Source organism: Entelurus aequoreus, linkage group LG16, assembly GCF_033978785.1.
Source record: "Entelurus aequoreus isolate RoL-2023_Sb linkage group LG16, RoL_Eaeq_v1.1, whole genome shotgun sequence".
Lineage (NCBI taxonomy): Eukaryota > Metazoa > Chordata > Actinopteri > Syngnathiformes > Syngnathidae > Entelurus > Entelurus aequoreus.
The window spans coordinates 50,240,942-50,264,150 of record NC_084746.1 but is presented as its reverse complement, the minus strand read 5'-3'; the positions used below and the strand labels follow the sequence as shown (position 1 = coordinate 50,264,150).

General features: G+C 39.9%; 1 protein-coding gene across 8 annotated transcripts in view; it reads left to right on the top strand.

Moving 5' to 3' along the window:
* Nucleotides 1-23,209, top strand: part of LOC133631145 (microtubule cross-linking factor 1-like) — a 132,642-nt gene that overhangs the window by 63,512 nt on the left and 45,921 nt on the right. For 5 of the 8 annotated variants that reach the window (XR_009821404.1, XR_009821405.1, XM_062023244.1 and 2 more), the window contains exons 4-6: nucleotides 5,382-5,435; nucleotides 7,100-8,452; nucleotides 17,082-17,210. Coding sequence is in view for 6 of the 8 variants with exons in the window: in XM_062023244.1 (XP_061879228.1) it covers nucleotides 5,382-5,435; nucleotides 7,100-8,452; nucleotides 17,082-17,210 (1,536 nt within the window). In the remaining 2 variants the exon portion in view is untranslated. The remainder of the gene's footprint in view (nucleotides 1-5,381; nucleotides 5,436-7,099; nucleotides 8,453-17,081; nucleotides 17,211-23,209) is intronic. The other 3 variants (XM_062023239.1, XM_062023241.1, XM_062023243.1) reach the window with 3 other exon arrangements.

Here is a 23,209-nt window from a genome sequence, read left to right as displayed (position 1 = left end):
TGGGGGAGGGAGGTTTTTTGGGTTGGTGCACTAATTGTGAGTGTATCTTGTGTTTTTATGTTGATTTAATAAAAAATAAATAAAAAAAACCCCAAAAAAAACCAACAATACAGATAATAAAAAAACCGATACCGATAATTTCCGATATTACATTTTAACGCATTTATCGGCCGATAATATCGGCTATTTGACATCCCTACTTAGAACCTTTCCGATGTTTGAGAGAAGATTCTATATGTAGTATATCCATATAGGGTTTGAATGGGGAATGTCAAAAATAATACTTCAGCAGTTTTCAACATTGTCTAAGTGCACCCTTTACAAAACTTTTAGTATGCTCTCACAAATACTTTTTTAGTTGGTTGTGCGACCTCAAATTTTTTTGTTGCAAAACAGCGTTTCCCATTCAGATGAATTAAAATTAGAGATGTCCGATAATGGCTTTTTTGCTAATATCCGATATTCCGATATTGTCCAACTCTAAATTACCGATTCCGATATCAACCGATACCGATATATACAGTCGTGGAATTAACACATTATTATGTCTAATTTTGTTGTGATGCCCCGCTGGATGCATTCAACAATGTAACAAGGTTTTCCAAAATAAAACAACTCAAGTTATGGAAAAAAATGCCAACATGGCACTGCCATATTTATTATTGAAGTCACAAAGTGCATTATTTTTTTTAACATGCCTCAAAACAGCAGCTTGGAATTTGGGACACGCTCTCCCTGAGAGCATTAGGAGGTTGCGGTGGGCGGGGTTGAGGTAGCGGGGAGTGTATATTGTAGCGTCCCGGAAGAGTTAGTGCTGCAAGGGGTTCTGGGTATTTGTCCTGTTGTGTTTATGTTGTGTTACGGTGCGGATGTTCTCCCGAAATGTGTTTGTCATTCCTGTTTGGTGTGGGTTCACAGTGTGGCGCATATTTGTAACAGTGTTAAATGTATTTATACAGTCACCCTCAGTGTGACCTGTATGGCTGTTGACCAAGTACGCTTTGCATTCACTTGTGTGTGTGAAAAGCCGTAGATATTATGTGATTGGGCCGGCATGCAAAGGCAGTGCCTTTAAAGCACGCCTCCAATATTGTTGTCTGGGTGGAAAGCGGGAGAATGGTTGCCCCGGGAGATTTTCGGGAGGGGCACTGAAATTCGGGAGTGTCCCGGAAAAATCGGGAGCGTTGGCAAGTATAACTGGGAGACGCAACTGCTCTGTACTTCTCCCTACGTCCGTGTTGGATTGATCGATCGTACCACTCCGTACAGCGGCGTTTTAAAAAGTAATACATTTTACTTTTTGAAACCGATACCGATAATTTCCGATACTACATTTTAAAGCATTTATCGGACTGCCGATATTATCGGACGTCACTAATAAAAATCAATTTAATTGGTGCTTGGCCTCTCAAAACAGCACACTTTTAACATTTAACATCACTTTTAAAAGGAAAAACAAAGAGTAAGACTAGATGTTTTGGTCGGATCTTACAGGGTTTACTAAATCCAATTAACCTATTCCAATCCAAAAATTATGAACACAAAACATATTTTATCGAGAATGATTATAGGTTTACATGCAGCAAATAATGTGAAATACATACAAATAATGACTAAAATGATAAATCAACATTTAACATAACCTTTACCTTTTATTGAAAAGTCTTGCTGGTGAAGAAGGCAATAAGCAGAGAGGAAGGATGGGAGGAGGTGAACCATGTGGACCATACCTCTGTACTTTGCTACAAGTTATTCCATGCATTCATTAGCTGGTAATACTACCCATCCATCCATTTTCTACCGCTTTGTTCCTTACGGGGTCGCGGGGGGTGCTGGAGCCTATCTCATAAAGAAGATAATGTAACTGTAAACCCATCCATCCATCCACTTTCTACCTTGTCCCCCTTGAGGTCGCGGGAGGGCTGGAGCCTATCAAACTTTTATGCTCATTGCACTTTTAGCTGAAAAAAATTAGATCATCTTATTCATCTCATTAGGTGAATCACAACTTACTTAACTACTTATTTATGACAACCTTTTTATTAATTTGTTTACCTATTATTTATTTATCCACTGTATTGTGTTACAGATTGAGTACATACAAATGTTTTAGAAACAACAGAAAGAGGTAGGAATACATACGCTCTGCTTCTTCCTACTACTTTTTGGACATGATGTAATGACAAAACGGGAAATATGCGATGCATCATATTCTAATTGTAATTGTAAACTAATACCTTAACCAAAGCTGACTGCAAGTGGATTGAAATGTGTTTCATCCATATTAAATACTATGAATAAGTATTAAAGCTGCAAGCAGCGTTGGTCGGGTCCGCATTTTGACAGGTGCTAGTCCTAGGTGTCCCAATACTTTTGTCCAGTGGTAGTCCTGAGTGAGACCTACATAGAGGTTTTTGTTCCGTGTCTCTACGATATTCATACTGGGAGTTAGATACTTTTGTGTAGTGTGCCTACCTTCTCTGCATTCTGTGCTCACGCTGGTGCTTTCTGCTTTTAAGCAGCCATCTTAAAACAACAGCAGCGGAGCAGCTTTAGTGCTGCGGGTCTTTGAAGGCACGTACAATCAAAACGGTAGCACGTATCAAAACGCCGTCCACAACTTTTAATCAGAAGGGTTCAATCTCTCTCCTGTAGCAGTTTGAAGCCGAAACGACAAACGCGCTCGGAGTTGTTAATGTTTGATGTTTGGTGACCGGTTTTAACAAAAATTTAGTTTTGAAGGAGAGATAGCAAACTTCCTGTTGATTTTTGCTGAAGGATGTCAATCTAAGAAATGTAGGTCTAGGTGAGACCTACATAGAGGTTTCATGTCTCTAAGACGTTCCTACCGGAAGTTACAAGCAGTTTTGTCTGAGTTTTCCTCTAAAAAGCAGTTTTGTCTCTGTTTTATTCAAAAATTGCGCTAGAGCGCAATTTAGAGTTTTGGGGTTCGTTTTTTTTTAGATCGCAATTTCCACCAGTCCCGATGTGTGTAAGAATTTTGGTGAGTTTTGAAGTATTTTAAGGGGGTCAAATTAGAGGTCAAAGAGGCAAAAATGAGTGTTTTTAGTACATTTTTGTCTTAAATGGGAAATTGCCAACTTCCTGTTGGTTTTTGCCCGAGGATGTGTCATTATGAATTGTAGGTCTAAGTGAGACCTACATACAGGTTTTTGTTTCATGTCTCTACGACCTTCCTAGTGGGAGTTACAGGCAGTTTGTTTTTGTTTTTTCCTAGGGGGCGCTAGAGCGAAATTTTGATTTTTGGGGTTTGGTTTTTTGATTTTATGGAAATTTTCGCAGGTCCTGATGTGTGTGTCAAATTTGGTGAGTTTTGAAGCATGTTAAGTGGGTCAAATTAGCGTTTTTTGTGGCGGCGGAATAATAATAATAAACATTACAAATTCAATAGGTTCCTTTGTACCCTGTACAAAAGACTCCCTGTGGGAGTCCTTTGTACAGGGTACATGCGGACCCTAATAATATGACCTGTAATAAAAAACTATTAAAAAAACTTGAATATTACAGAAAGAAATTTGTTTGTTTTTCTGCACTGCAAAAACTGAAATCTAAGTAAGAAGAAATATCTCAAATAAGGGTGATATTTGCTTATTTTCTGTCTGATACGATCATTCTTCTCACTAAGCAGATTTTATGTTAGTGTTTTACTTGTTTTAAGTGTTTTGGTCCTAAATGATCTCAGTAAGATATCACAGCTTGTTGCTGAGATTTGATGAGCTATATTGAGTAAAACATGCTTGAAACTAGAATATCAAGTGTTGCAAAGCTGTGTCATCAACACTCACAAGTATAAAACTACTTTTTTAAAGTAATCATTTCTTATTTCAAGCATGACAAAAAAAATCATGACTTTGACACAATTGTGTCTCATAATTAAAACAGATGACAGCCAAATGGACTTTGCTGTTTTATTTTCAATGAAACAATAGAAAACACGTACTCATATAATAGTACAGTTGGCACAGTACAGTAAACTGACAGTTAATATTTAAACATTTAACATTTCTAACTATTTTGAACAGAAATAGTTCATGCACATTCAGGTAAATTCTTCAAAAATACAATTACATTTTTTTTTGGCCGGGGGCCGGGCTGTATATATGTGCACTAATTGACTGAAAGAGCACGCACTTGGCGCGATGATGTCATGTTATCCATGGAAAAATGCATTTTTAGACCACATGATTTGCCTAGGACACCCCGAGAGTAACAAGCGCTTGCCTTGTTGCCTTTCCATTAAGAAAAATAAACTAGTTTTTAGTGTAAGTTTGCTGGTTTCAAGAAATGTAATGCCGAGCGCATATCATTATGTCAAGATGATGGCACTAGCATTTACTTAATTTAAGAATATTTTTCAACATATTAAGTAAAAAGGTCTCTTTTTTTTTCTACCAAGAAAAGTGCAGTTGTTATTAGTGAGAATATACTTATTTTAAGGTATTTTTGGGTTCATTGAAGTTAGCTAATTTTACTTGTTTTGGAAAGTCTTGACAAGCCGAATGTTCTTGTTCTATTGGCAGATAATTTTGCTTAGTTCAAGTAAAACACCCCTAATTTATTTTATTTTTTTCTTGTTCACCTTGTTCAAACAACAAAACCAACACAGTGCATAAACTCACAACAAATGACACACCTGCAAATCAGTCAGCTGTTGCCGTATCTGTAATACGCCGATTGGGAGAAGTTTGTATTTACACGATGAGTTGGGTGTGTTTTGACCGCCGCCGAACCCCTGAGGCCGACTCACCGAACCCCTAGGGTTCGATCGAACCCAGGTTAAGAACCACTGATCTAAGCCATACAGCCATACATCACCAAGTCCAATGCAAAGCGTGGGATGCAGTGGTGTAAAGGACATCGCCACTGGACTCTAGGGCAGTGGAGACGCCTTCTCTGGACTGATGAATCAATTTTCTTGTTTTTGAACACTGACTTATTGCAGTGTGCAGTTCCTAGTAACTTAAATTCATCATAATAATTCAGTACACAATATAACCTGTTGTCAGAACCTTGAAATAACTGTTGTAATTATGTTCCTCCTTACTTCCCGTTCACGTTGTCTTGACATTGTTATCCAGCTATGAAGACTCAAATCATCATCATCAACGTCATCTGATATCCAGTCTTAAATACATGAAATGCTTTCTTCCATCATCAGACTTTGACTTGATGGCGGAAATGTTTACGTTATGTAAGAACCCCATCAAGGATTAATGCTCTTCTGCCGTCCCATTCATGTCTCCCTTTATGGGATTATTGATTGTAATCTTCGGCATACTTCCTCTCCCGAGCAGCTTGTTATGTTCACTCCCTTCAGTTTGTTAATAAATGTCCTAATTATTTGCTTTGGTCACTTACAGACTGCACCAAAGCGACGAGGGATCTCCTTTAAGGACAAGAAATCCACTAACCAGGTAGATAATAGTTTTTATGAATGTCCTATGTGACCTGTGCTGGCAAAATGAGTCACAATGAGGAAATTTTAAAAACTGACTTATTGTTATTTCCACATTCTCCATCTAAAGACCTTCAAAATGATATACGGTTTGTTGGAATCGGACAGAAAATGACCGAGTTACATCCGATTGAAGTCGACCAAGTTTGAGGGTCCGTTTTGAGAAAAAACAGCTTAAAGTTGACTGTTCCAGAACAGAATGTTCCAAAACAAAACTCCATAGCAACCATACCTTAAAAGTCCTTGTAGCAACACCAAAATTGGTACAATTAAAGTCAAATCCCATGTCTAAAGGAAAAATATATATTCAACTCTATTGAAAACGGTTATGTACAAAAATGTCAACACTGTTATGTCACAGTTTTTTTGTTCACTGGTCAGTTTGTCAGCTGTCCGTAATATTCCTGACCAGCAGCACTAAGAAGATTCGCCGACTGCAGTGAATTTAGCGCACTGTGTACCCTCTCCACCTTCTAAATCCATTACGGAATGTAAAACAGTCTAATTTATCCACAAAAATAATAATTAAATGTTTGAAAATTACCTTTTTTTCACCAAATATTCCGCTCGAATTACTGTGTTGTTTTTCATCAGGGCGCAGCCATGATACCACAATGCACCGCGCGGGGTGATTCAACCAATGAGGGTACGCCTCACAGCGACCCTTAGCAACAGGCCGGATTTGTTTACGTCGGGACAGGTTTAAAAACTCGAATTGTATTGGTTCAGAATGGCGTCATCGGGAATTCCATGCTCATTTTTAGAAAGTAGGTAAACTTGGCGTCACAATGATACCAAATATGGCTAGGGGGATTCCCCCTTATTGCCGCGAGTGAGCGTTGAAAACACTGAATTTTAACACAAAGGACTAATTTCTGAAGACATACACTACCGTTCAAAAGTTTGGGGTCACCCAAACAATTTAGTGGAATAGCCTTCATTTCTAAGAACAAGAATAGACTGTCGAGTTTCAGATGAAAGTTCTCTTTTTCTGGCCATTTTGAGCGTTTAATTGACCCCACAAATGTGATGCTCCAGAAACTCAATCTGCTCAAAGGAAGGTCAGTTTTGTAGCTTCTGTAACGAGCTAAACTGTTTTCAGATGTGTGAACATGATTGCACAAGGGTTTTCTAATCATCAATTAGCCTTCTGAGCCAATGAGCAAACACATTGTACCATTAGAACACTGGAGTGATAGTTGCTGGAAATGGGCCTCTATACACCTATGTAGATATTGCACCAAAAGCTAGAATAGTCATTTACCACATTAGCAATGTATAGAGTGTATTTCTTTAGAGTTAAGACTAGTTTAAAGTTATCTTCATTGAAAATAAGTACATTTCAATGTGACCCCAAACTTTTGAACGGTGGTGTACCTCGTACAAAACCTTCAAATAAAGGCGATTTAAGATGTTTTCTTGCTATTTCGATGATTGGGATCGCTAGATTGTGGCTTTATGGACTCATTTTTGTGAAAATCTCAATTTCAACCAAAATAAAAAATGTTCACTTATTTGCCTGTAGCTCAAAATTAGCTTGTGCGCATTCCGACTCATTTTGCCAGCACGGGTCACATATTATTAGGACTTCAGTAACACAGTCATTCTGTTTCTGTCCACTAGGAAGACAGTGCTGACCTCAGGTGTCAGCTCCAGTTCTCCAAAGAAGAGTCGAGCCTGATGCGTAAAAAGATGGCCAAGCTGGGCCGGGAGAAGGATGAACTGGAGCAGGAGCTGCAGAAGTACAAGTCGGTTTACGGCGACGTGGACAGTCCGCTCCCTCTGGTCGAGTGCTCCAGCGGCGGCCCTCACTCCACGCGGGAGGCCGAGCTGCGACTGCGCCTCAAACTGGTGGAAGAAGAGGCCAACATCCTGGGGAGGAAGATCGTGGAGCTGGAGGTGGAGAACCGCAGCCTGCGGGCGGAGAACGAGGACATCCGCTGTCAGTACGAGCGGGACTGCTTCGGCCGGGAGCCCTTCTCCAGCATGCCTTCGTCGCCCTACGGCGGCGACGTGCTAGAGTCTGCCGGCGAGCTCCGACGCCACCTCCAGTTTGTGGAGGAGGAAGCGGAGCTGCTGCGTCGCTCCATCTCCGAGATCGAGGACCACAACAGGCAGCTCACCTCCGAGCTCAACCGCTTCAAGTTCGGGCCCAATAGCGGATCAGCCAGCGAGGATGGCAGTGATGGAGGACTCTTTAAAACAGGCAACGGCTCCAACGGAGGGATGATGATGGAAGAGCTGAAATCCGCCAGGATGCAGATCAACGAGCTGAGTGGAAAGGTGATGAAGCTGCAGTATGAGAACCGGGTCCTTCTGTCCAACGTCCAGCGCTGTGACCTGGCAGCACACCTGGGCCTGAGAACCGGCAGCCCTCGAGACAGCGACGTGGACAGCGACGCAGGCCGTCGCGAGGCCGCCGAAGACGAGGAGGCAGGACGCCTCCTTCTCCTCCAGCCAAAGAGAGAAGGCCCTATAGGAGGGGAGAGCGACTCTGAAGACCTCTTTGAGAAAACCACCACCACGTCAGGGTTTGGAAGTGTCCGACCTTCTGATGGCGTTGAGCTCAGTGCCGCAGAACTGGCCAACCGCCCCCGAGAAGAGCGGGAGTCCTTCGCCAACGTGAAGCGGGAAGCTGACAGACTCGGGAAGTCTGTGGACCGCCTGATTACCGACACAGACAGTCTGATCCTGGACGGCGAGCTAGTCGTGACGACGGTGGAAAGTCCGCACAGAGGAGCTGCGGACCCCCAAGTCCTGGACACAATCAACACGCGTATGAAGGCTTTCCGAACTGAGCTGCACATCTTTGTGGAGAAGCTGGAACACGTCGGGGAAGGACTTCGGGAAAGGACGGATGACCTCTCCCCGATGCCGAACCTGACCGAGTCCAGCAGCTTCCTGTCCACCGTCACCTCCATGTCTCGAGATTCTCCCATCGGCACTTTCGGGAGAGACCTGGTGACGGACTTCCAGGTAATTTTATCATGTGACCTAAAGCTGCCTTAATGTGCACACTTTAGTAGCCCCTTAAAGACCCGAATAAGTCAGATCTCAGCGCTTTTCTGTGGTTTGCATTCCTCGTTAACTCGGGTTATAAAGTACCATCGGAAACACTGTATCACTTTAGACAGGAAGTTGAATACAGCCCAACTTTCTTAATTGGCATTAAACTAAGACTAAGTCACGTTTTCACCAAGCGGTACAGTTCTGTTCGGTTTAGCACGGTAGGACTTGGATCCTGATTAGACTTGTGGGATAGACGTGTCTATGTAAATACAGTGGAACCTCGATTTACCTACCCCTCATTATACAGACTTTTCGATATAAGAACCACAGACAAAATACAAATATGCTTTGTGGTATGAACGTCTCATCAACCCATTTTGTGCCCGACAGCACATTCATTGTAGGTGGGCTTATCTCTGTCTGCTGAGCAGTGCTGTTGTTGGCTACAGAGCTGATTGCTACTTTGTGTGCTTTTTTTTAACCCTCTTATGCTAGCTCAATTTAAGTCAGAAGACAGCAATGGAAAAGCGATGTGTGGTTTGAAACATTTAGGAAGTATCTACAACGTTGTCAATAATAATAATAATAATAATAATACATTTTATTTGTAAAAAAGCACTTGACATTGAGTAAACAACCTCAAAGTGCTACGGTGTATTAAAAAAATACAAATAAAAAGATAATAAAAAATATTAAAAATAAAAACTACAACAGCCAAATAGCTAGAACCAGTATGCATATATCTAAAAAAAAAAAAAGGCTTTTTTTAAAAAGAAGGGTTTTTAAGCTTTTTTTAAAAGCATCCACAGTCTGTGGTGCCCTCAGGTGGTCAGGGAGAGCGTTCCACAGACTACGTTGTTCGTAGCTTTGTCCTCGAAGGTCGGAAGAGGTTAGCCTGTCCGGAGCGGAGGTGTCATGTGGAGGATTTGGGGGTGAGTAGTTCTTTGAGGTAAAGGGGGGCATTTCCATGGAGGCACTGGTGGGTTAGTAGGGAGACTTTGAATTCAATCTTGAGTCAACACTGCCCACTCCCTCTTCATCCCCCTTTTTTCCACTGATCACTGAAAATATTTGGTTATTTCAAACCGTGAGTGCACCACAGGGCTAGTGACAGTGTGGCTGCATAGAGAGTGGGACAGTTCAGATAGTCGTTGTTGTTTTGGCTTTGTGATCAAATAGAAAGTTAATCCATCACCCCCTTGTTATGTTTGTTCTATATATAGTACTGTATAGCGCTTTATATTGTCTTCAAAGTGTTCAAACTTTTGATCAAAATGGACTTTTGCTGAGGCTGAAACCTTAAACGGGAACTGCACTTTTTGGGGAATTTTGCCTATCATTCACAATCATTATGAAAGATATGAGGACAGATGGAATTTTTTTAATATGCATTCTAAATATTAAATAAACGTAAATAAAAGTCCGCTTACAACAGAGCCAATGGGAGCTCCATTATTCCGCCCATAAAATCAGATAAATAACCATTCAAAAAGCGCCAACAATACTCCATTTACATTTCGTGACTTAAATATTAACCAAGTATTAGTGACGCTAACACAGACAAACTATTTATAGCGGTGCCGTGATCACTTCCGAGTGTGCCGATGTTTACATCATCCAGTGGTCTGCTGCTCCTCGCTTCCTTGCTCCATGTAAGTTTATTCTAGACCAGACTGGGGCAAATTAAGGCCCGGGGTCCACATGCGGCCCATTAAGCTTTTCAATCTGGCCCGCCGGACGTTCCCAAATATTTTTTTTACATCTTTAAGATGGAAAGTGTAGCTGCCATTATGATGTGCAGTCATGTTTTCTAATGACCGTAAGTCTTCTACGAGCGGTATAGCTCGGTTGGGGGCGGTATAGCTCGGTTGGTAGAGCGGCCGTGCCAGCAACTTGAGGGTTGCAGGTTCGATCCCCGCTTCTGCCATCCTAGTCACTGCCGTTGTGTCCTTGGGCAAGACACTTTACCCACCTGCTCCCAGTGCCACCCACACTGGTTTGAATGTAACTTAGATATTGGGTTTCACAATGTAAAGCGCTTTGAGTCACTTGAGAAAAAGCGCTATATAAATGTAATTCACTTCACTTCACTACTATACAAAGTATTTCAATGGTAGGAATCTGCACTTTTGGATGATATACCAGTTACTATGGTAATCTAATTAGTTACTATGGTCATCTAAGGGGTTACTATGGTCATCTACGTCACAGCAGCTCAGACGAGGCACCAAGCAGTGTGGGCGGGAAGCGTTTCCACAGACGCGGAAGGAGATTTTCACAACAAAGTTCTAAAGCTTAGTGATATATCAGATGTATCAGATTGTAGGTGGGTTTATTTTGTACCCTTCGCGTTCATACTTCACTGTTTGTTGCATTTTTGTTGCGTTTCACTTGATTGTAAAACATGTCGATCGAAAGGGGGTGTGACATTCATATTTTGTCAATATTCAGTGTTTTATCGCTCATAGAAAAATGTAACATTCCATTGCGTTTTTTAAGGTGGTCTGTCATAACGTTTTTAGCATTCAATCAGACATTATTGTGAGGTTTTGTATTATTGTCCCTAAAAATAGATATACCCGGCCCCCAGACTCATTTTTTTCTCTAAATGTGGCCCCCGAGTCAAAATAATTGCCCAGGCCGGTTCTAGACCATAAATCATGTCTCTCACCTGAAAAAATAGATGGCTGAGTATATAATCTGACAAGTTGGGACACTTTGTCACCCATTTTTGACCTGGAACTGGAGAGGACAACACTAAAAGCGCTTGTTCCTCACCCCGCCCCACCCTGTTTCTTCATCTAAACTGGAATATATGAACATCTTAGCCGTCGGCATCCTAATGACAGCAGACATTGCAAAGTAAGTACGGATGTCCGATAATATTGGACTGCTGATATTATCGGCCGATAAATGCTTCAAAATGTAATATCGGAAATTATGCGTATCGGTTTCAAAAAGTAAAATTTATGACTTTTTAAAACGCCGCTGTGTACACGGACGTAGGGAGAGCGCCAATAAACCTTAAAGGCACTGCCTTTGCGTGCCGGCCCAATCACATAATATCTACGGCTTTTCACACACACAAGTGAATGCAAGGCATGCTTGATCAACAGCCATACAGGTCACACTGAGGGTGGCCGTATAAACAACTTTAACACTGTTACAAATATGCGCCACACTGTGAACCCACACCAAACAAGAATGACAAACACATTTCGGGAGAACATCCGCACCGTAACACAACATAAACACAACAGAACAAATACCCGGAACCCCTTGCAGCACTAACTCTTCCGGGACGCTACAATATACACCCCCCCGCTACCCCTTACCAAACCCCCCCCCCCACAACCCCGCCCACCTCAACCTCCTCATGCTCTCTCAGGGAGAGCATGTCCCAAATTCCAAGCTGCTGTTTTGAGGCATGTTAAAAAAAATAATGCACTTTGTGACTTCAATAATAAATATGGCAGTGCCGTGTTGGCATTTTTTTCCATAATTTTTCTTGATTTATTTTGGAAAACCTTGTTACATTGTTTAATGCAGGGGTCACCAACCTTTTTGAAACCAAGAGCTACTTCTTGGGTACTGATTAATGCGAAGGGCTACCAGTTTGATACACACTTAAATAAATTGCCAGAAATAGCCAATTTGCTCAATTTACCTTTAACTCTATGTTATTATTAATAGTTAATGATATTTACACTTAATTGAACGGTTTAAAAGAGGAGAAAACACGAAAGAAATGACAATGAAATTTTGAAACATAGTTTATCTTTAATTTCGACTCTTTAAAATTCAAAATTCAACCGAAAAAAAGAAGAGAAAAACTAGCTAATTCGAATCTTTTTGAAAAAATTAAAAAAAGAATTTATGGAACGTCATTAGTAATTTTTCCTGATTAAGATTAATTTTTGAATTTTGATTACATGTTTTAAATAAGTTAAAATCCAATCTACACTTTGTTAGAATATATATCAAATTGGACCAAGCTATATTTCTAACAAAGACAAATCATTATTTCTTCTAGATTTTCCAGAACAAAAATTTTAAAATAAATTCAAAAGACTTTGAAAGAAGATTTAAATTTGATTCTACAGATTTTCTAGATTTGCCAGAATATTTTTTTTAAATTTTAATCATAATAAGTTTGAAGAAATATATCACAAATATTCTTTGTCAAAAAAACAGAAGCTAAAATGAAGAATTAAATTAAAATGTATTTATTATTCTTTACAATAAAAAAAATAAATTTACTTGAACATTGATTTAAATTGTCAGGAAAAAAGAGGAAGGAATTTAAAAGGTAAAAAGGTATATATGTTTAAAAATCCTAAAATCATTTTTAAGGTTGTATTTTTTCTCTAAAATTGTCTTTCTATAAGAAGCATAGTAAAAAAAATTAAAAATTAAATTTATTTAAACAAGTGAAGACCAAGTCTTTAAAATATTTTCTTGAATTTTCAAATTCTATTTGAGTTTTGTCTCTCTTAGAATTAAAAATGTCGGGCAAAGCGAGACCAGCTTGCTAGTAAATAAATAAAATTTAAAAAATAGAGGCAGCTCACTGGTAAGTGCTGCTATTTGAGCTATTTTTAGAACAGGCCAGCGGGCTACTCATCTGGTCCTTACGGGCTACCTGGTGCCCGCGGGCACCGCATTGGTGACCCCTGGTTTAGTGCATCCAGCGGGGCATCACAACAAAATTAGGCATAATAATGTGTTAACTCCACGACTGTATATATCGGTATCGGTAATTAAGAGTTGGACAATATCGGAATATCGGATATTGGCAAAAAAGCCATTATCGGACATCTCTAAAAGTAAGTGATATTTTATTATGTTTTTTGGCTCACGTTAAGTCTGCAATGAGCAGAAATCACTGATGAAGAAGAAAAAAAAACAGACGTGATGCGTTTTTTAAATTGCTTAAAATGATCAAAATACGTAAATATTAAATTTTATTAAAAATGTGCTCGCTCCTACATTACCTATATACTTACATAATGTATATAAAACCCTAATGGATGTATTTGGATGTTTTTTTTAGGGGCTCTAAAGGCAGAATAGAGCGGCTCCTATAGGCTCCATTGTAAGCGGAATTTTGATTGCATTTACACTACCGTTCAAAAGTTTGGGGTCACATTAAAATGTCCTTATTTTTCAATGAAGATAACTTTAAACTAGTCTTAACTTTAAAGAAATACACTCTATACATAGCTAATGTGGTAAATGACTATTCTAGCTGCAAATGTCTGCTTTTTGGTGCAATATCTACATAGGTGTATAGAGGCCCATTTCCAGCAACTATCACTCCAGTGTTCTAATGGTACAATGTGTTTGCTCATTGGCTCAGAAGGCTAATTGATGATTAGAAAACCCTTGTGCAATCATGTTCACACATCTGAAAACACTTTAGCTCGTTACAGAAGCTACAAAACGGACCTTCCTTTCAGCAGATTGAGTTTCTGGAGCATCACATTTGTGGGGTCAATTAAACGCTCAAAATGGCCAGAAAAAGAGAACTTTCATCTGAAACGCGACAGTCTATTCTTGTTCTTAGAAATGAAGGCTATTCCACAAAATTGTTTGGGTGACCCCAAATTTTTGAACGGTAGTGTATTTAATACATAGAATGCATTAAAAAAACAACAACATCCGTCGACATGTCTTTCATTATGATTGCGAACGATAGGCGAAATTCCCCAAAAAGTGCAGTCCCCCTTTAATATTCATGTTTACATTGTTTCCTATGGATACATTTGCTTCACTATACACACTTTTCTATTCATGAACCTTGTTCGAGAACCCATTACGTGTGTAAATCGAGGTTCCGCTGTCGTATCATAGTAGCATGGTACTGCTAATAATGAACGACACCAATAAATGTCAAAAACGTGACTTACTCTCTTCGTCAGAACTCTTAAAGAGCTTTTCCTGTTGCGTAATCAGTTGGGACATACAAGTGGTCTTTCCCTGCAACGTGTCGGGCCTCCTGCGACACACACTCGCACGTAACCGCCGTAAAATGAGCACCGTGGCGAGCAGAACCGTACTGTCCTGCTTGGTGGGAATTGGCCCAGTTAGCTTCAGACTTTAGCAGAGTCGTGTTCGGAGTGACGTTTGTTTGGGAACCACCCAGCTCTACCACCACCACCACCAACGCCGCCCTTTGCCCCCCTACTGACCATCACTTCCCGCCGCCGCCACATTGCCATCTACATCTCCATGCTGCTTGCAGAGCGCCACCTTGCTTTTGCCACCTGCACTCGCCGCCTGCAGACGCACCCAGTAACATTAGCTCCTCCCACTTGGCCCCTCGATGCAAGCTTCTCTTGTCGTGACTGCATGATGGATGGCTCTCAATGGCTTCGCTGTTAAGTTTGTATGTTGCCAAGGAGACCGACGTCACGTTGTGCTGTCGACAATCAAAACGCAGATTTGCATGATGAAGGCAATGTCTGCAAGCTCAGTGAGTATTCCAGAACGTTCTCCACCTTGGCCTAAAAGGGAAGCTACCTTCATTCCCTGCCTCCTGCTGCCTTCTCCTCCTCTTCTTCCTGCAGGCCTGGTGGAGCTGGGTGGATAACGTTTAAGGCCTTCAGTCGTCCAGTAGAGGGATAAGACCTCCTCCAAGCTCTAAAAATGAATAACAATAAAATAATGAAAATAATCGTGGAGGTGATCCATACTGTATGTTAGTAGGACACTTCCTGGTTCAAAGGGGATGATGTATGGCGAAGGAACTGTACCATTTTTTATTCTGAAGTGGGGCGCAGTTCTCAACCGGCAAAATGAGAAAACAAATACGATTTCTGCATTTTTGGTGTGTCAGGTTCAAACACTGATGACATCTATTAAACAAGACAAGAAGCAAGGAATTAAACAGAGACAGAATTAAATCTGGCTCAGTTGAGGAGAGACGTCTGGACTGTACTCTTCTACAGTCTCTGGCGAAAGATTGTACGCCTCCTCTTTTATTTGAACTTTCCCCTGATTACATGGCAACAGCTGTTTCTAAGGGACGGGGGTCGTAAACAGCCGTCGCCTTTGATTAAAACAGTTCAAAGAAAAGGTCGTAAAACAGTTCAAAGAAGCGTCTGGTCCTGCTTCCTCTTCGCTTCGTAGATCTCGGGTCAAGACAATATCTTTCTGTTGATTACAATACATGAAAGAAACTGAACACCTTCATGTCGCTTCCCATCCTACACAGTGGAGTTTCACAAGCCTTCTTCTTGGTAGGATCAAAGACAGCTTTTGTCTTCTCGCCCGGCGAGCTGAACTCAATGTAACACAAAGTTTCGTGACAACTTAGATACAATTATTCTAACATGATGAAGTTTGATTAAGAAGTGAAGTTTTGCTGATTGTTATAAGACGGTAGAACTGGGTTTAACTGTTATTTACGTTAATGAATGCGGCACTGGTCGCAAACAGAGACAGAATTAAATTTAGCTCAATTGAGGAGAGACGTCTGGAGTGTACTCTTTGCACAGTCTCACCACGCCGTGGCGAAAGATTGTACGCCTCCTCTTTTATTTGGACGTTCCCTGATTACATGGCAACAGCTGTTTCTAAGGGACGGGGGTCGTAAACAGCCGTCGCCTTCAATTAAAACAGTTCAAAGAAGCGTCGGGTCCTGCTTCCTCTTCGCTTCGTAGATCTCGGGTCAAGACAATATCTTTCTGTTGATTACAATACATGAAAGAAACTGAACACCTTCATGTCGCTTCCCATCCTACACAGTGGAGTTTCACAAGCCTTCTTCTTGGTAGGATCAAAGACAGCTTTTGTCTTCTCGCCCGGCGAGCTGAACTCAATGTAACACAAAGTTTCGTGACAACTTAGATACAATTATTCTAACATGATGAAGTTTGATTAAGAAGTGAAGTTTTGCTGATTGTTATAAGACGGTAGAACTGGGTTTAGCTGTTATTTACGTTAATGAATGCGACACCGGTCCAGATTGAAGACTGACCCAAAATCTTGCCGAATTTGAAGCCAACTTTTTCGGGTGCAACTGCTGACTTTTTCCTCGATCACAGTTTAGCGTGCTCGCTGTCGCTCCGCACCTTTTTGCCATGGTTTATCGCTCAGCTGGTTTGCTTTGGACTCATGTGTCCGTCATCGCATGCGCTTCATAACAAGTCTTTTGCATTCTTTCTACCCCCTCCCAAACCCCCACACACCCCCACCCTGTGTTCCCCACCTCCTCCCACTTTTTGCAGATGTTTCAGCCCATCATTTTTTTCATCCTCATTCTGGTTGTCTTCTCATCTCTGTCGTATGCCGTCATCTTTAAGTTGGTCTTCCTCTTTGCACTCTTCTTTCTGCTCTAGTTTTTTGTCGTTTCCCCACAAAATATTTGTAGTTGTTTCACGTCCGTCAGTCCGCCACCAAACCACCCTCCTCCTGCTTGTATTCATCGCCCATTCACAATTTTGTCTTTTTTTCTTTTTTCCTGCTTGCGTTCTTTCTTTCTTACCCGGTATGTTGTCCTCTTGTCCCGTTTGTCCACAAAACCATTTTGTCCTCCTGTCAAAACACATCCCCTCTTTCACCTCCCCGCCCCTACGTCCCCCCTCACTCACAGTCCGGTCAGAGGGATGAGCTGGAGTGGCGTGTAGGACAGAAGCGAGGCGTGGAGCCCCACAGCCAGGGTGGGAGCAGGGGAGCTGCCAGACTCAATAGGTACCACGGGCCCCTGGTTTTAAGAGCAGAGGTCAGTGCCCACCTCCCTTTTATTTCCCTTTTACAACCCTTCTATCTACACTGCAAAAAATGACATCTAAGTAAGATTAAATATCTCAAATAAGGGTGATATTTGCTTATTTTCTGTCTTAAAAGATCATTCTTCTCACTAAGCAGATTTTATGTTGGAGTGTTTTACTTGTTTTAAGGGTTTTGGTCCTAAATGATCTCAGTAAGATATTACAGCTTGTTGCTGAGATTTTAAGACCTAAGTAAAACATGCTTGAAACTAGAACATCAACTGTTGCAAAGCTGTGTCATCAACACTCACAAGTATAAAACTACTTTTTTAAAGTAATCATTTCTTATTTCAAGCATGAAAAAAGCAAATCATGACTTTGACACAATTTTGTCTCAAAATTAAAAGGGATGACAGCCCTTTGCTGTTTTATTTTCAATGAAACAACAGAAAATACGTACTCACGTAGTAGTACAGTTGGCACAGTACAGTAAACTGACAGTTAATATTGAAACATTTAACATGTGACATTTCTAACTATTTTGAACAGAAATAGTTCATGCACATTCAGATGAATTCTTCAAAAGTACAATACATTTTTTTTTGGCCGGGCTGTATATATGCGCACTAATTGAATGAAAGAGCACATACTTGGCGCGATGATGTCATGTTATCCATGGAAAAATGCATTTTTAGACCATATGATTTGCCTGAGCGGCTAGGAGACCCCGAGAGTAACAAGCGCTTGCCTTGATGCCTTTCCATTAAGAAAAATAAATTAGTTTTTAGTAGGGATGTATATATGCGTTAAAATGTAATATCGGAAATTATCGGTATCGTTTTTTTAATTATCGGTATCGTTTTTTTGTTGTTGTTTTTTTTATTAAATCAACATAAAAAACACAAGATACACTTATGCGTTAAAATGTAATATCGGAAATTATCGGTATCGTTTTTTTTATTATCGGTATCGTTTTTTGTTTTGTTTTTTTTAATTAAATCAACATAAAAAACACAAGATACACTTATGCGTTAAAATGTAATATCGGAAATTATCGGTATCGTTTTTTTTATTATCGGTATCGGGTTTTTTTTGTTTTTTTTTGTTTTTTTTATTAAATCCACATAAAAAACACAAGATACACTTACAATTAGTGCACCAACCTAAAAAACCTCCCTCCCCCCATTTCTTTCTGTTATCAATATTCTGGTTCCTACATTATATATCAATATATATCAATACAGTCTGCAAGGGATACAGTCCGTAAGCACACATGATTGTGCGTGCTGCTGGTCCACTAATAGTACTAACCTTTAACAGTTAATTTTACTCATTTTCATTCATTACTAGTTTCTATGTAACTGTTTTTATATTGTTGTACTTTCTTTTTTATTCAAGAAAATGTTTTTAATTTATCTTATTTTACTAATTTTTAAAAAAAGTACCTTATCTTCACCATACCTGGTTGTCCAAATTAGGCATAATAATGTGTTAATTCCACGACTGCATATATCGGTTGATATCGGTATCGGTTGATATCGGTATCGGTAATTAAAGAGTTGGACAATATCGGAATATCGGCAAAAAGCCATTATCGGACATCCCTAGTTTTTAGTATAAGTTTGCTGGTTTCAAGAAATGTAATGCCGAGCGCGTATCATTATGTCAAGATAATGGCACTAGCATTTACTTCATTTAAGAATATTTTTCAACATATTGAGCAAAAAGGTCTCTTTTTTTTTTCTACCAAGAAAAGTGCACTTGTTATTAGTGAGAATATACTTATTTTAAGGTATTTTTGGGTTCATTGAGGTTAGCTAATTTGACTTGTTTTGGAAAGTCTTGACAAGCTGAATGTTCTTGTTCTATTGGCAGATAATTTTGCTTAGTTCAAATAAAATACCCCTCATTTTTGTATTTTTTTTTCTTGTTTTAGAACACCGACTTTTTGCAGTGCACAAGTGGAACTAAAAAGTTCTTCATTTTTTATCAGTTAACATCTGGTTTATGTGTACACTTTTTTTTATTCATTTAAGATTTATTTAGGATTTTCCATTTTTACAACACATATACAGCAGTATACATTGAAATGTTGGCAATGCAAATGTCCACGCAACACCACAAACAACCTGGGGGAAGGAGACAACAAGAAGACACATTTCAATGAGACTAATCTTAACAATTAGTGGAGAAAAAAAAGTATATATCATCATTTGATATATACTTTTTGGCCACCCATCCAAATGATGAGAATCAGGTGTCCTAATCACTTGGTTCGGTGTATAAAATCGAGCACTTAGGCATGGAGAATGTTTCTACAAACCTTTGTGAAAGAATGGGCCGCTTTCAGTGATTTCCAGCGTGGAACTGTCATAGGATGCTACCTGTGCAACAAATCCAGTCGTTAAATTTCCTCGCTCCTAAATATTCCAAAGTCGACTTTATTATAAGAAAAGTGAAGAGTTTGGGAACAACAGCAACTCAGCCACCAAGTGGTATTGATTGATTGATTGAGACTTTTATTAGTAGGTTGCACAGTGAAGTACATATTCCGTACAATTGACCACTAAATGGTAACACCCGAATAAGTTTTTCAACTTGTTTAAGTCGGGGTCCACTTAAATTGATTCATGATACAGATATACACTAGCATATATACTATCATCATAATACAGTCATCACACAAGATAATCACATTGAATTATTTACATTATTTACAATCAGGGGTGTGGAGGGGGGCGGGGGGGGGATATGGACATCAAGTAGTGGACAGAGAGAGAGAGAGAGAGAGAGAGAGAGAGAGAGAGAGATCAGAAGGCATAAGAAAAAGTATCTGCATTTGATTGTTTACATTTGATTATTAGCAATCCGGGGAGGGTGTTAGTTTAGGGTTGTAGCTGCCTGGAGGTGAACTTTTATTGCGGTTTTGAAGGAGGATAGAGATGCCCTTTCTTTTATACCTGTTGGGAGCGCATTCCACATTGATGTGGCATAGAAAGAGAATGAGTTAAGACCTTTGTTAGTTCGGAATCTGGGTTTAACGTGGTTAGTGGAGCTCCCCCTGGTGTTGTGGTTATGGCGGTCATTTACGTTAAGGAAGTAGTTTGACATGTACTTCGGTATCAGGGAGGTGTAGCGGATTTTATAGACTAGGCTCAGTGCAAGTTGTTTAACTCTGTCCTCCACCTTGAGCCAGCCCACTTTAGAGAAGTGGGTAGGAGTGAGGTGGGATCTGGGGTGGAGGTCTAGAAGTAACCTGACTAGCTTGTTCTGAGATGTTTGGAGTTTAGATTTGAGGGTTTTGGAGGTGCTAGGGTACCAGGAGGTGCATGCGTAATGGAAAAAGGGTTGAACGAGAGTTCCCGCCAGAATCCTCAAGGTGCTTTTGTTGACCAGAGAGGAGATTCTGTAGAGAAATCTCGTTCGTTGGTTAACCTTTTTGATTAGTAGGCCACGTAAAACTGACAGAGAGGGGTCGGCGGATGCTGAAGCGTAGAGTGCAAAGACTTTCTGCACAGTCAGTTGCTACAGAGCTCCAAACTTCATGTGACCTTCCAATTAGCCCACGTACAGTACGCAGAGAGCTTCATGGAATGGGTTTCCATGGCCGAGCAGCTGCATCTAAGCCAATGCAAAGGGTGTGATGCAGTGGTGTAAAGCACGTCGCCACTGGACTCTAGAGCAGTGGAGACGTTATCTCTGGACTGATGAGTCACGCTTTTCCATCTGCCAATCTGATGGACCGGTCTGGGTTTGGAGGTTGCCAGGAGAACGCTATTGCATTGCGCCAAGTGTGGAATTTGGTGGAGGAGGAATTATGGTGTGGGGTTGTTTTTTCAGGAGTTGGGCTTGGCCCCTTAGTTCCAGTGAAAGGAACTTTGAATGCTCCAGGATACCAAAACATTTTTGGACAATTCCATGGGATGGCACTTCAAGTTCATATGTGAGTAAAGGCAGGCGGCCAAATACTTTTGGCAATAAGTGAAGTGAATTATATTTATATAGTGCTTTTTCTCTAGTGACTCAAAGCGCTTTACATAGTGAAACCCAATATCGAAGCTACATTTAAACCAGTGTGGGTGGCACTGGGAGCAGGTGGGTAAGGTGTCTTGCCCAAGGACACGACGGCAGTGATTACGATGGCGGAAGCGGGGATCGAACCTGGAACCCTCAAGTTGCTGGCACGGCCACTCTACCAACTGAGCTATACCGCCCCAATATAGTGCATATATATACGCACACACCCACATATACAAATACAGTAAAGTGTTATGGAAAATAAACAAAAACTAAAACCAAGGAACGCACTAGTAGTAAGCATACATGAGCACTCCCCACTCCCAGAAGGAGAACCACAAAAAACAAAAAGTAAACAGAAAAAAATAAACACCCGCTCCCAGTGCCACTAACACTGGTTTAAATGTAGCTTAAAGATGTAGATAATGGGTTTAACTATGTTAAGTGCTTTGAGTCTCTATATCAGGGGTCACCAACGCGGTGCCCACGGGCACCAGGTAGCCCGTAAGGACCAGATGAGTAGCCCGCTGGCCTGTTCTAAAAATAGCTCAAATAGCAGCACTTACCAGTGAGCTGCCTCTATTTTTTAAATTGTATTTATTTACTAGCAAGCTGGTCTCGCTTTGCCCGACATTTTTAATTCTAAGAGAGACAAAACTCAAATAGAATTTGGAAATCCAAGAAAATATTTTAAAGACTTGGTCTTCACTTGTTTAAATAAATTCTTTTTTTTTTTACTTTGCTTCTTATAACTTTCAGAAAGACAATTTTAGAGAAAAAATACAACCTTAAAAATGATTTTAGGATTTTTAAAACACATATACCTTTTTACCTTTTAAATTCCTTCTTTCCGGACAATTTAAATCAATGTTCAAGTAAATTTATTTTTTTTATTGTAAAGAATAATAAATACATTTTAATTTAATTATTCATTTTAGCTTCTGTTTTTTCGACGAAGAATATTTGTGAAATATTTCTTCAAACTTATTATGATTAAATTTCAAAAAAAATATTCTGGCAAATCTAGAAAATCTGTAGAATCAAATTTAAATCTTATTTCAAAGTCTTTTGAATTTATTTAAAAAATGTTGTTGTGGAAAATCTAGAAGAAATAATGATTTGTCTTTGTTAGAAATATAGCTTGGTCCAATTTGTTATATATTCTAACAAAGTGCAGATTGGATTTTAACCTATTTAAAACATGTCATCAAAATTCTATAATTAATCTTAATCAGGAAAAATTACTAATGATGTCCCATAAATTTTTTTATTTTTTTTTTCAAAAAGATTCGAATTAGCTAGTTTTTCTCTTCTTTTTTTCGGTTGAATTTTGAATTTTAAAGAGTCGAAATTGAAGATAAACTATGTTTCAAAATTTAATTGTCATTTTTTTCCGTGTTTTTGTCCTCTTTTAAACCGTTCAATTAAGTGTAAATATCATTAATTATTAATAATAACATAGAGTTAAAGGTAAATTGAGCAAATTGGCTATTTCTGGCAATTTATTTAAGTGTGTATCAAACTGGTAGCCCTTCGCATTAATCACTACCCAAGAAGTACCTCTTGGTTTCAAAAAGGTTGGTGACCCCTGCTCTAGATCATGGGTGTCAAATTTCACTTGGCCCTTGAGGCGATATCAAATTAACACTAGAGCTGGCCCGCCGATTATATACAGCGGCGGTGCCGTGGTAACACCGCATTCACCGCTAATTCTCATACTTGCCAATCCTCCCGGGAGACTCCCAAATTTCCGTGCCCCTCCCGAAAATCTTCACGTCTGCTTTTCATCCAGTCCAACGAGTGCTGGCCCAGTCACGTAATATGTGCGACTTCTGCACGCACACACAAGTGAATGCAACGCATACTTTATCAACAGCGATACAGGTTACACTGAGGGTGTCCGTATAAACAACTTTAACACTGTTAGAAATATACGCCACACTGTGAACCCACACCAAACAAGAATGACAAACACAAACGCTACAAGGTGTGT